Source organism: Mastigoproctus giganteus, chromosome 11, assembly GCF_048544385.1.
Source record: "Mastigoproctus giganteus isolate SK-2022 chromosome 11, ASM4854438v1, whole genome shotgun sequence".
Classification (NCBI taxonomy): domain Eukaryota; kingdom Metazoa; phylum Arthropoda; class Arachnida; order Uropygi; family Thelyphonidae; genus Mastigoproctus; species Mastigoproctus giganteus.
The window spans coordinates 101958309-101972697 of record NC_143585.1 but is presented as its reverse complement, the minus strand read 5'-3'; the positions used below and the strand labels follow the sequence as shown (position 1 = coordinate 101972697).

General features: G+C 40.1%; 1 protein-coding gene across 1 annotated transcript in view; it reads left to right on the top strand.

Annotated features, from left to right (window-relative positions):
* The window catches only part of Sec8 (exocyst complex component secretory 8), a 416647-nt gene that overhangs the window by 182772 nt on the left and 219486 nt on the right, over positions 1–14389 (top strand). Inside the window, exon 12 of the mRNA XM_090385352.1 lies at positions 3286–3429. Within this exon, the coding sequence (XP_090241478.1) occupies positions 3286–3429 (144 nt within the window). The remainder of the gene's footprint in view (positions 1–3285; positions 3430–14389) is intronic.

The following is a 14389-nucleotide window of genomic DNA, read 5'->3' as shown; positions in this document are numbered from 1 at the left end:
ATACAGTACTCTAGGTGTGGCCTGACCGTTGCCTTATACAATGGAATAATCACCTCCTTATCCCTGCTGGAAAAATTCCTGTATATCATTGACAATACTCCATGAGCTACTCTTGCAGCCCGTCTGCACTGCTGAGAGAACTTCATATCTGCCTGCACAACCACCCCCAAGTCCCTTTCATTCTCTACCACTGTCAGTGTAGTACCACAGAGTTGATACGTTGCTCTGGGGTTGCTGTTTCCCATGTGTAGTACTTTACATTTGTCAATGTTAAACTTCATTTGCCACCTCTCAGCCCATCTGCTCAACCTTTCCAGATCCTGTTGCAACAGCATAGTGTCAGTAGTGTCCTTGACAACCCTGCCAACCTTTGTATCATCTGCAAACTTGGACATTAAGCTTGATATACCATCATCAATATCATTTATAAATACAGAAAACAATAATGGACCCAACACTGAGCCCTGAGGGACTCCACTAATAACATTAGTCCACGATGAGCAGTGTCCATTGATTACTACTCTGTCTTCTCCCCCTTAACCACCCCTTTATCCATAGCAGCAATTTGTCTCTAATGTCACACTGCTCCAATTTGTGTAGCAGTCTTCCATGTGCAACAGTATCAAAAGCCTTTCTAAGATCCAAGTATATAATATCAAAGTTATTCCCTGCATCCAGTTCTTTGTGACTGCATCATAGTATCCATTCAAGTTGGTCAGGCAAGACTTCCCCTTAACAAAACCATGCTGTGTCTGAGCTATAACTGAAGTCTTGTCTAAATGATCCTGCAGTGCTTCTTTAACCAGTGCCTCCATTAATTTTCCTGGAACAGAAGTTAAGCTCACAGGTCTATAATTACTTGTGTCAACCTTTGATCCTCCTTTGTGAATTGGGGTCACATTTGCACATTTCCAGTCTATGGGTACCTCCCCTGAGTCCAAGGAAGCTCTCATAATTATGGCTAAGGGTTTGCTTACTTCCTTTGCTGCCTCCTTTAATATAACTGGATAGATCCCATCCACCCCGGGTGCCTTTCTTGTGTTTATCTTCAACAGTTTCTCCTCCACTTTACTCCCAGTTATTTCAAGATTCTGTAGCTTACTGCTAGAGTTGAATACACCTCTGGCATTCCCCTTGCTGAATAACTCCTCATGTGTGAATGTCGATGCAAAATATTCATTTAGTTTGTTAGCTACCTGAGCAGGATCATCAACAGTTGACCCATCAATATCAAGTGGACCAATCTGATTCATCCCCTTCCTTCTAGAGTTTACATAAGTAAAGAACTCTTTGCTGTTTTTCTTTGCATCCCTTGCCAAGGATTTCTCGTAATCTGCCTTCGCCTGCCTAACCTCCTTTGTAACTTGGTTGCATATCAACTTGTATCTATCATAGGCTTCTGTGTCATGTGTTAATTTGTAAGTATCCCATGCATTTTTCTTCTCTGCCATATGCCTCATTAGTTCATCTGACATCCATTTTGGCCTAAACCTTGAACAATATTTTTTAGTTGGTATGTAAAGCCTAGTAGCTTCCAAGATAAGTTCTTTGAATGCTTCCCATTTTGAATTTGCTGTTGGTAACATCAACAGTTGATCCCACTGTATAGAATTTAAATACTGTCTCAGTCCATCGTAGTCGCCTTTACGGAAGCAATAACCCTTCCCTTTACCCCTAATGGTAGTTACCTCTTTGAGTAAATCCCACTTCAGCACACTGTGATCACTGCCACCTAGTGGTTCATTTATCTGCAGATTCTTAATGCATGAAGAATCACTGCTGATAATCAAATCAAGAGTATTACTCCCTCTAGTTGCCTCCCGAACATGCTGATGTAGAAAACAATCATCCAATAAATCCACAAAAGCCCTGCTAGTGTGTGAGTAACCAGCCCCCAAATTCCAGTCAATATCTGGGAAATTAAAATCTCCCATTATAAGACTCTCTGATTTACTGGCCCACTCTATTTCCCTGTACAGTTCCTTATTATACTCATCAGAGTCATTAGGCCTATAGCACACTCCTACTCTCAATTTTGATCTCCCAATGCTTATGTCACACCAAACTGACTCAACACTGCACTGTCCGGCGATGTCGAATGGCTTCACTTCCTTGGTTTTTATGTGTTTCTTAACTAATAGCATAACCCCTCCCCCCTTCCTATCCTGTCTATCCTTTCTGTAGACGTTGTACTCCCCAAATTGCAGTTCTGCATCCCTTATATCTGTGTGACACCACGTCTCTGATATCCCAACAATATCTGCCTTTGATGTTTTGAGCAATACCTCAAATTCATCAAATTTATTTACTAAATAATATTTGTTTACTTGTACCGCAATGGCTCCCAGCAGTCTCTGAAATACCATGCATCTTGTTTTTCAGGCTTCTGCTCATTCTAATAGAAGCAGTGCAAGAATCTCTTTCACCTCTGCCAATGGCTACTGTCAATCTATTGGTCTTTGTCTCCCCCCAAGCTAGCAGTTTTCCGACCCACCTAACACTGCCTCGATAGCATCAGCAAATATTCTTGCACCCTTTCTATTTAATTGTATCCCATCCCTGTAGAAGCAATCTCTCCTGTTAACAAGTACAGTCCAGGCTGAAAAAAATTCTACCCCTTGAGCCTTGCACAATCTTTCCAGGGCCGAATTGATCGACAAGGCTCTCATCATATACTCCCTCCTATCGTGTCTGGGCAGAATTGCAGACACTTTCAAATTCAACCCTAATTCTCGGCTTTTGTTCAACAGTGACCTGTACTTGTTAAGTAATTCTGCCGGTCTCCTACTCTTAATATTATTAGTGCCAACATGTACAAGTCATCATTAGTCATCATTAGTTGTAATTGTGGATCTATTTGTTTGGAGTGATGCATACACTTGATAAAGTTTGGTACATAGTAAATGTGTTACTTTTCATGCAAAAACATGTAAGGTATATTTTAATGTAATTTGTTTGGATGGAAAAGAAATGGGAAGGTTTGGGACATTTATTGCATAACGTTCATATGCAAGCTGCCTAATCAATTAAAATTTATTTCATTATTCTGCTGTTTGAATGAAATAAATATTATCATTATTATAATTAACGAAGATTAGACATGCATATGCAATAAATTTTCTCATATCTTGCTTTTTTTTTTCAGCACTTAAGTACTTTTAAGTTATACATATTGTTATATTGGAATTTTACTACACTCACTCGCTCACTCACTCATTTGTATTCTTTATGCAAATTGCCTTCAATGTAGCTAATTTTTAATTCATTCTAATATTTAATTTTCAGTTAGAAATCTGGGTAGGACAGTATTTGGACATCCATAACACTGCTTCTAATCAACAGCCCTCTCCACATGCTTTTAGTGATATGACATCCATCAGCAATATTGTTTCATTTTTTGCCAAAAAAAGGAACATTAAGAGTAAAAATGTAAGTTTCCATTCTGGTAAGAAACTTTAGAAGTAAAGCATGTTGTAATTATATTTCACTATGTAATATTAATTTGAAAATTTAAACTCTATTTATAGTCTGCAGAACTTAACAGATGTATTTGTACAGTTATAAAGTGCTTAAATCTCTATCTCTTTTAGACATTTCAGACATTTTCTTCCTGGGATCCCTTCACTGGGAAAATATATATGTGGTAGAGGTGGAAACCAAGACAGAGGAAGATAAACATGCAAGGAGGAACAAAATGCCATGGTAACAATAGGTTGTGATCACTGGTAGATATCTGTATGAAAGTAATGCGGTTAGTCATTTTATTAAATGTGACTATACGGTTCCTCATTGAAATTGCCCCATTTAAAAGTTTATGCTTTGAGCTCAAAATAAGTGAAGTGACAGATCAATATATATATATAAAAGAGAAATAATTGTTTGTTTATTAATTCAGCAGTTTTTACTTCCAAAAATGAGGTGTATATCAATTTGAAGTATGGCCTTCATGAATCACAATACAAGGAACTGAATGTTACAGGAGTCGAAGGTGGCAGCTGTCATCTTGAACATTGAATTATCAATGAAGTTTATTGGACAATTGGACTTGTGCTGTGAGTTGGGAAACAGTGGTAAAGAAGGTCAGCAACCTTTCTGTAAATGTGTTTGATGGACATCAGTTCTGGCAAACATGTAGGCCAAGGAAGCATATCCATGTAAGAACTGTCGGGCATTGTCCTGCTGGAAAAAAGTGTTTGGGATGAAACATAGGAAGGATACAAGTATCCTTCCTATGTTTCATCTGGTTTTAATATAATGTCTTACCATTAACATGCCATCAGTGATAACCAGAGTAAGGTTCTTGTAACCGATGGCTCCCTATACTATGATTCCTAGTGTTGGCCCAACCTGGCACTCCTTTGAAAGTTGCATTATCTTTGGTCCCAGATGTGCATATAGCCATCATTGAACCCAAACAGGCATTGATTCATCACTAAAGATGACACTATATAATTCTTTCTTTGAGTATCTCCCTCTCTTCCCCCCTTCCCTTCACCACTGCAGATGTTGATGATACAGGTGTGGATAGGATTGCATTACATCGTTGGAAATTTGGCAGATTGTGACAGTTGTTTCCTTTTCCAAGTCCATGGATCCTTCCATTATGATCTTTTGATGCCACCAGACCCCTGGTGATGTGTCTGATTACTTTCATATAGCCACTGTTGCCAAGGCGCCTCCATAGCCAGGTGGGCAGGAACAGCGGTGCGTAGCACATGCTTCTTGATTAGACCGGGGTTCGAGCCCGTGACCGCCAAATATGGAGAATGCAGAAAGGTCAGGGAATGATCACCACATATCCCCAGAGCAATATGGCCTTAGTTGCTAATGCTCCTAAAAACCAAATAAATAACCACTGTTGCCAACGTCATTCAGCTGTTCGGGCATCATGACTCAGGCAAAAAGGAAATTTGCATGTTGACCACCCAGCTGATCACTAGCCCAGTTAGTGATCTGACCTCCTTTCAAAGTCTGTCAAAACTGACAGACTTTGAAAGGAGGTCAAAACTAACCAAAGATCTTTAAAGAAGTACTATCCCGCGAACAGGTATTCCTTGGCTGTGGCTCCCACAAGTTTAGAGCATTTACGATAGTAACCAAATGCTTTCTTTGCCTAGGTTACGGGCACACACCACACAACCTTGCACTCACAGCTCTCCAACCTGTAGTTTCTGTGCCCGTAGTGGGCATGTCATTGCAGAGTGCCCACAAAAAGAGGAGCAGCCTGTCTGCGTTAACTGTAAGAGGTGGAAGAGAGCTTCACAGCACTCGATGAGAGATACAACCTGCCCTGAATACTAACGTGCCCTGGAAATGATACAGCTCAGAACTGCTGATGGAGAGTAACCCAAACAACTCTGCATTTCACGTAAATCAGAATAAAACGTCTTCTGATGGTTTCCACTCTCATTCTTTCTCCTGCACTCCACAAAACCTTAAACTTAAAGTTCTTCAAATCAATGGACATAGGTCACTAATCTTCGTGGATGAGATTTGGCTGGCTGCAGAGATAAACACTGTGGACGTGATCTCTATCCAGAAGCCCTACTTCTCGAAGGGTTAGTTTGGGCATATCTCCAAGATTATGGGCTATTCCATTTATTCTCGAGTGGTACAACCTGTGTCCCAAGACCCTAAAACATGCATCATCATTTTAAACAGAAATTTAGATGTTGTTGTCCATGGTCTTTGCAACTAACTGGCAACTTGTGTGCAAATCACCTTCTCATCTCTCTCTTGCTCTCGCTCTCTCTCTCTCTCTCTCTCTCTCTCTCTCTCTCTCTCTCTCTCTCTCTCTCTCCCTCCCCCTCCTATCTTCTGTCAATCTACTGTCCTCTTCTGCAGATTTCAGTGACTCATTAAACTTCTTGGAGTTCATGCTTAACGTCCTCGGCTCTAAGAATATCCTCATTACCTCGGATGTCAATGCAAAGTCCCATTTCTGGTTCAGTATATTTCTGACGCCCGAGGTCTTCTTCATTACTTTATTTTAAGTCACAATCTTGCTGTCCATAATCAGCCAGGCCAACTCTCCACCTACTGCAGCTCAACTGGTGAGTCGAACAGTGACATTACACTCACCACCAGTGACTTAAATTCATGCATCAGTGACTGGGTTACAATCCCAGACTGGACACTCAGCGATCACAGAGCCATTGTGTTCCACATCTCTGTCGATGCACCTACCAACTGCAACTCACCTAGAACACCAGACTTCGTCCGGTTCTGCACAAAAACTGTTGACTGGGACTCTTTTGATGCCTCCATCACTAATGACTTTCCATCAAACCCTCCAGGCTTCAGCTTAACTTCTGCAGAAAATCTAGCCGAACTAATTCAACAATCTCTTATAAAAGCGTCCTATAAATCAGCAAAGAAGAAGACCATCCGCTCTAAAGTTTGCTCCTGATGGTCCCAGGACCTACTACTCTTTGTAAATCAGTTTACCAAGCTCGACGGTTATATCAGCGACACACCGCAATCTATCGTGGCCTCTGCTTTCAACACAAAAAAACAAATACCTTCAGAATTACTTGGTATCCAGCTAAATTTAAATGAAGATCCTAAAAAAGAGAAATCCAGATGCTTTAATGAGATAATTAGCATCTGACAGACCAGGTGGGACACCCCCCCCGCTTGGAGCGGCCACAAGAAAATTCCTGCCTGATGTGACCTTACTCTCTAAATCAGTTAAAACCTGGTGCTCCTTAACTATGGAAACTTCCTTTCTGGTAACTGGACATTGCTCTCTCAATCAAAAACGCTATCAGTTTCGCTTGCATCATACTGATCTCTGCAGCTGCAGGAATACAGAAGATTGGAGTTGCCTGCTCTTTAACTGTGCAATCTACAACAATCTTAGGGTGAAGCTCCAAACTGACATTCCAGATCTCTCTCCAGGACAGGAGGAATTGCTTCTGAAGAATAAGGACCATCTTTCAGCTCTTCAGAACTTTGCTTCCAAGGTGTTTGCTTGCAGAGAATCAACGCCGGAGTAGCATACCAAAACAATCCACCAAATACACCCGTGTAAGTGGGACAATAGTTTGCTTCTCTGCTATCCTGGATGACAGAACATGTACTTTCAGGGAACACTCAAAAATTTCTGTGCAGTCCTGGCTATTCATGAATTAAGCATAATTGCATCAAAATTCAATATATTTTCTTCTATGTATGCAAGAATTGTCATTGCATTGATCCTAAAGGTCACCAGTTCCATATCTGAATTATCCTGGATACAAGAGTACTTATTGAAGACCTATTTATTTTTTTTTTTTAACCAGTACCAGTCTGTTATTATTATTTTTTTTTTATTACTGGTGCCAGCCTCTTTCTTTTTTTATTATTTGTTTACTATCATTTTTTTAAAAAAATTTAGTTTTTTTTTTTTTTTTAATCCCAACGTGTCTTTATATTTTTTTTTATTTCAACCAGCACCACTGGTTTTTTTTTTTTTTTTCCCTTCTTTCTCCTCTCTCGCTTCTTTCTTTTCCTCTGGAATGGGCCCCAGAGGATCCTAGCCCATCTTTTGGCATCATTAGGTGGGTCAGAGTGTCTTCTGAGACATTATGTGCTCTACTGGAACTAGTCCACCTGCCCGTGGTGTGGACAGACGAGTACTCAGAATCATCTGTCCAGGTGATTGATGCTTCTGGGTAGCCAAATGTCCAGAACATAACAACAAAACACACACAGAATGCACCAAACCTACACCAACATATTTCTGGCCCATTTACAGTTGATTCTGCTCTTCACAGAGACACGATTGTTGGGATATCAGAGACATGGTGTCACACTGATATAAGGAATGCCGAACTGGAATTTGGGGAGTACAATGTGTACAGAAAGGATAGACAGGATAGGAAGGGAGGAGGTGTTATGCTGTTAATTAAGAAAAACATAAAATCAAAAGAAGTGCATCCAGTTGATATAGATGAACAGTGCACTGTTGAGTCAGTTTGGTGTGACATAAGCACTGCGAAAGCAAAAATAAGAGTAGGAGTGTGTTATAGGCCTAATGACTCGAATGAGTACAGTGAACAGTTGTACAGAGAAATAGAGTGGGCTAGTAAATCGGAATGTCTTATAATGGGGGATTTCAACTTCCCAGATATTGACTGGAACTTGTGGGTTGGGCACTCGCACACTAGTCAGACTTTCGTGGATTTATTGGATGATTGTTTTTTGCAGCAGCATGTTCGAGAGGCAACCAGAGAAAGTAATACTCTTGATCTGGTTATCAGCAGTGATCATTCATGTATTAGGAATTTGCAGATAAAAGAACCACTAGGTGGCAGTGATCACAGTGTACTGACGTGGGATTTACTTAAAGATTTAATTACCATCAGGGGTAAAGGAAAGGGTTTTTGCTTCCGTAAAGGCGAGTACAGTGGTCTCCGACAGTTTTTAAATTCTGTACAGTGGAATCAACTGATGATGATACCAACAGTAAATTCTAAGTGGGAAGCATTCAAGGAATTAATCGTGGATGCTACTAAAAGTTTCATACCTATTAAGAAATATTGTTCAAGGTTTAGGCCTAAATGGTTGTCAAATGAACTAATGAGACTCGTAACAGAGAAGAAAAATGCATGGGATGCATACAAATTAACACGTGACACAGAAGCCTATGATAGCTACAAGTTGAGCTGTAACCAAGTTACAAAGGAGGTTAGGCAAGCGAAGGCAGATTACGAGAAATCCTTGGCAAAAGATGCTAAGAAAAACAGCAAGGATTTCTTTACTTATAGAAACTCTAAAAGGAAGGGGGTGAATCTGATTGGTCCACTTGATATCGATGGTTCAACTGTTGATGATCCTGCTCAGATAGCAAACAAACTGAATGAGTATTTTGCATCTACATTCACACGTGAGGAATTATTAAGGTTTGAAAATGGCAGAAGGTTATCAAATTGTAGCAGGATACTTAATGAGTTTGTAATAACTGAGAGCAAAGTGGAAGAGAAATTGTTGAAGTTAAACATAAGAAAAGCACCTGGGGTGGATGGGATCTATCCAGTTATATTAAAGGAGGCGGCTAAGCAACTAAGCAAACCGTTAGCCATAATTATGAGAGTATCCTTGGACTCAGGGGAGGTTCCCACGGACTGGAGATGTGCAAATGTATCCCCAATTCACAAAGGGGGATCGAAGGGTGACACGGGTAATTACAGACCAGTTAGTTTAACTTCTGTTCCGGGTAAAATAATGGAGTCGCTGGTTAAAGATGCATTGCAGGATCATCTAGACAAGACTGCAGCAATAATTCAGACACAGCATGGGTTTGTTAAGGGAAAGTCTTGTCTGACAAATTTGATAGGATATTATGATGTGGTTACAAAGGAACTGGATGCAAAAAATAATTTTGATATCATATATTTGGATTTCAGGAAAGCTTTTGACACTGTTGCGCATGGAAGACTATTGTACAAATTGGAGCTGAATGGTATTAAGGGTAAGTTGCTACAATGGATAAAAGGATGGTTAAGTGGGAGAAGACAGAGGGTTGTAATCAAAGGGTGCTGCTCTTCTTGGACTAATGTTATTAGTGGAGTCCCACAGGGTTCGGTGTTGGGTCCACTGTTGTTTTGTATATTTATCAATGATATTGAGAAGGAATATCAGGCTTAGTGTCGAAGTTTGCAGATGATACAAAGGTTGGCAGGGTTGTTAATGACAGTAATGGCAGTGTGCTACTGCAACAGGATCTAGATAATTTGGGCAGATGGGCTAAGAAGTGGCAACTGAAGTTTAACCTTGACAAATGCAAAGTACTGCATATGGGTGGAAGTAACCCCAGAGAAATGTACCAACTGTGTGGTACTACACTTAAGATGGTAGAAAATGAAAAAGACCTGGGAGTAATTGTGCAGGCAGATATGAAGTTTTCTGAGCAATGCAGACAGGCTGCCAGGGCAGGTCATGGGGTTTTGTCAATGATATATAGGAATTTTGCTAGCAGGGAAAAGGAGGTGATTATCCCTCTGTATAAGGCAATGGTCAGGCCACGCCTTGAGTACTGCGTACAGGTCTGGAGGCCTCATTTTAGGAAGGATGTAGATTTACTTGAGCGTGTACAGAGAAGGGCAACAAGATTAGTGAGGGGAATGAAGGGATCCTCTTATCAAGAGAGGCTTAAGTTCTGCAAATTGCAGTGGCTGGAGACTAGACACCTGCGCGGTGATCTGATTGAGGTGTATAAGGCCTTGAATGGGTTCAGCACGCTGAATTCTGATGGGATCCTTCCACTTGTTCAGATTACGAACCTAAGGGGGCATAAATTCAAATTAAGAAAAGACAGATGTAGATTGGATGTGCGGAAATTTTCCTTTAGCCAGCGGGTGGTTAATTGCTGGAACAAACTTCCATCTGTCGTTGTGGAAGTTGATAGGTTGAATAAATTTAAGGAGGAACTGGACAGGCATTTGGAGGGAATGGTGTGATTTTTTTTTTTTTTTTTTTTTTTGGCTGATGCTGCATAAGCTCATACATTTGCTTTCTTGCATCACATGCCACTACTACTACTACTACGAGGCGGAGTTGAACAGACGTTCTAGGTGCCGCCCTATACAATACATATGTCCACATTAAGAATTTGCATACAAAGGAACCACTAGGTAACAGTGATTGCATTCTACTGATGTGGGATTTACTTAAAGATGTAACTAACATCAAGGTAAAGGGAAGGGTTTTTGCCTTTGTAAAGGTGACTACAGTGGTCTTGACAGTTTTTAAATTCTATACAGTGGAATCAACTGATGATGTTAAAAACAGCAAATTCTAAATGGGAAGCATTCAAGGAATTAATCTTTGAAGCTACCAAGCTTTTCATTCCAACTAAGAAATACTGTTCAAGATTTAGATCTAAATGGATGTCAGATGAACTAATGAGGCTTGTGGCAGAGAAATAAAATTCATGGGATGCATATAAATTATCAGGCGACACAGAAGCCTTTGACAGATATAAGCTAGTCTGTAATCAAGTCACAAAGGAGGTTAGGCAAGTGAAGGCTGATTACGCAAATCCTTGAAAAAGGATGCAAAGAAAAACAACAAAGACCTCTTTACTTATGTAAACTCAAGAAGGAAGGGAAATCAGATTGATCCACTTGATATTGCTTGTTCGACTGTTGATGATCCTGCTCACATAAGTGACAAACTGAATGAGTATTTTGCATCTACATTCACAAATGAGGAATTCTGTAAGATAGGGGGGAAGAAGTATACTAAACTCTAACAGGAAGCTAAATGATATTGTAATAACGGAGAGCAAAGTGGAGGGGAAATAGTTGAAGTTAAACATAAAAAAAGGAACCTGGGGTGGATGGGAACCATCCAGTCATATTAAAGGAAGCAGCAAAGGAAGTAAGCAAACTTTAGCCATAATCATGAGAGCATACATAGATTCAGGGGACATTACCATGGACTGGAGATGTGCAAATGTATTCCCAATTCTCAAAGGGGTTTCAAAGGGTGACCCAACTAATTATAGACCTGTTAGTTTAACTTTTATTCCAGGGAAAATAATGGAATCAGTAGTTAAAGAAGCATTGCAGGATCATCTAGACAATACTGCAGTAATAGTTCAGACACAGCATGGGTTTGTTAAGGGGAGGTGTTGTCTGACCCATTTGATGGATACTACAATTGTGGTCACGAACTGGATGCAAAAAATAATTTTGATAAAACCTATACTTGGATTTCAGGAAGCTTTTGATACTGTTGCTCATGGAAGACTGCTGTACAAATTGGAGCAGTATGGCATTAAGGGCAAATTGCTACAACGGATCAAGGGATGGCTGAGTGGGAGACGGCAGGAGTGGTAATAAATGGACACTGCTCTGCTTTGATTAAATGTTATTAGTGGAGTCCCCCAATGTTTGGTGCTGGGCTCATTATTTTGTGTATTTATCAATGATATCGATGAAGGTATATCATGCTTAATGTTCAACTTTTCAGTTGATACAAAGGTTGGTAGGGTTGTTGATGATGGTAAAGACAGTATGCTACTGCAAGAGGAGTTAGAAAAGTTAGGCAGATGGGCTAAGAAGTGGCAACTGAAGTTTAACGTTGACAAATTAAAGTACTGCAAATAGGTAGCAGTAACCCAAGAGAAACATACCAACTGTGTGGTACTACACTCAGGGATGAAGAATGAAAAAGACTTGGGGTTAATTGTGCAGGTAGATATGAAGTTCTCTGAGCAGTGCAGATGGGCTGCCAGAGCAGGTCATGGGGTTTTGTCAATGATATATAGGAATTTTTCTAGCAGGGATAAGGAGGTGATTATCTCCCTGTATAAGGCAATGGTCAGGCCACACCTTGAGTACTGCATACAGGTCTGGAGGCCTCATTTTAGGAAGGATGTAGAGTTGCTAGAACGGGTACAGAGAAGGGCAGCAAGATTGGTGAAAGGAACAAAGGGGTGCTCTTACGAAGAAAGGCTTAAGTTCTTCAAATTGGAGCATTTGGAGACTAGGCACCTGCGAGGTGATCCGATTGAGGTGTATGAGGCCTTGAATGGTTTGACTAGTATTAGTATTAGTAACGGCCGTATGGTGCAAGAAAGCCTATGGCTTATGCTGCACCATCCAAAAAAAAAAAAAAAAAAATCCGAACAAAACAATGATAAAAACAAAAATTAAATAAATAAATAAATAATAATAATTAATAAATAAATAAAAATAATAAAATGAAATAAAAAATAAATAAAAAGGAAATTAATCCTATCATCCTATGCGCTTCCCTTACCCGAAAGTACTATCCAGATGACCTTTGAATTTCCCCAAACTGTCGGCCTCTACCACCCATGAAGGCAACTTATTCCAGTAATTTATAACTCGCTGGCTAAAATAAAACTTCCTGCAGTCCAATCTAAACATTTCCCCCCGTAACTTGAATTTATGTCCCCTAGGTCTAGCATCATTTATAATTTTGAAAATTTTGTCCTCATTCATTTTACTGATGCCTCTCAGAGCCTTAAACACCTCAATCAAATCTCCTCTAAGGTGTCTAGTTTCCAAACTCTGCAACCCACATATTCGAAGTCTTTCTTCATAAGGACGCCCTTTTGCCGATCTCACCAGGCGAGTTACCCTTCTTTGCACCTTTTCAAGAAGCTCGATGTCTTTCTTTAGGTGCGGTCTCCATACTTGAACACAGTATTCCAAGTGTGGTCTAACATAAGCCTTATATAATGGGATTATCATGTCCCTATCTCTACTTGCAAAAGTTCGATAGATCATCGATAGGACACCATGGGCCTTCCTTGCAACCTGTTTACAATGCTCAGAGAATTTCATGTCTGACCGTATCGTTACACCCAAGTCCCTTTCCTCCAGCACTGGGTTTAGTTGAACTCCACCAAGTGAATAAGTTATTTTGGGATTACTGTTTCCCAGGTGTAATACCTTACACTTTGTTGGATTAAAGCACAGCTGCCATTTTTCTGACCATTCTTGAAGTCTATCTAGGTCTCTCTGAAGAAGCTCAGCTTGACAGTGATCATTAACTACTCTACCAATTTTAACATCATCTGCAAATTTAGACATCACGCCCTCTATACCTTCATCAATGTCGTTTATGAAAATTAAAAACAACAGTGGTCCTAATACTGATCCTTGGGGAACCCTACTTCTTACATCAACCCAATCTGAGGAATAGCCATTTATCACAACCCTCTGCCTCCTGCCCTGAAGCCATCCTTCTATCCATCTAAGGATTTTCCCAGTGATTCCAACCTGTTCCAGCTTATAAAGCAACTGCTCATGTGGGACTGAGTCAAAAGCTTTGCTGAAATCTAAATAAACAATGTCGAAATTATTCCCTAAATCCAGCTCGTGAGTGACCCTTTCGAAATAGCGAACCAGATTTTTTAAACATGATTTTCCCTTTACAAAACCATGCTGAGTATCCTTGAGAATTTCAATTCGATCCAAATGATCCTGAATTCCACCCTTGATCATTGCCTCCATGATTTTCCCTACTACTGAAGTCAGACTGACAGGTCGATAATTTCCCACTTCACTTTTAGAGCCACCCTTATGTATGGGAGATACATTTGCACTTTTCCAATCCAAGGGAATCTCCCCAGAGTCTAGTGATGCTCGCATAACCAGCCTCAGTGGTTCAATGCACTCGCTTGCCGCCTCTCTCAAGATTATAGGGTATATTCCATCAACTCCAGGAGCCTTACTGGTCTGTAGGCTTGAAAGTTTTTTCATTAAATAATCTTGCGAAATTTCAATATCATTAATTACATATTTTTTAACTTCGCTCCCACAATTTCCCATTGCCACAAAAGGCTTTTCATTTGTAAATATCGATGCAAAATAACTGTTGAGTTCATCTGCAACGGCAGCTGGTGTATTTATTACTATCCCCTTTCCCT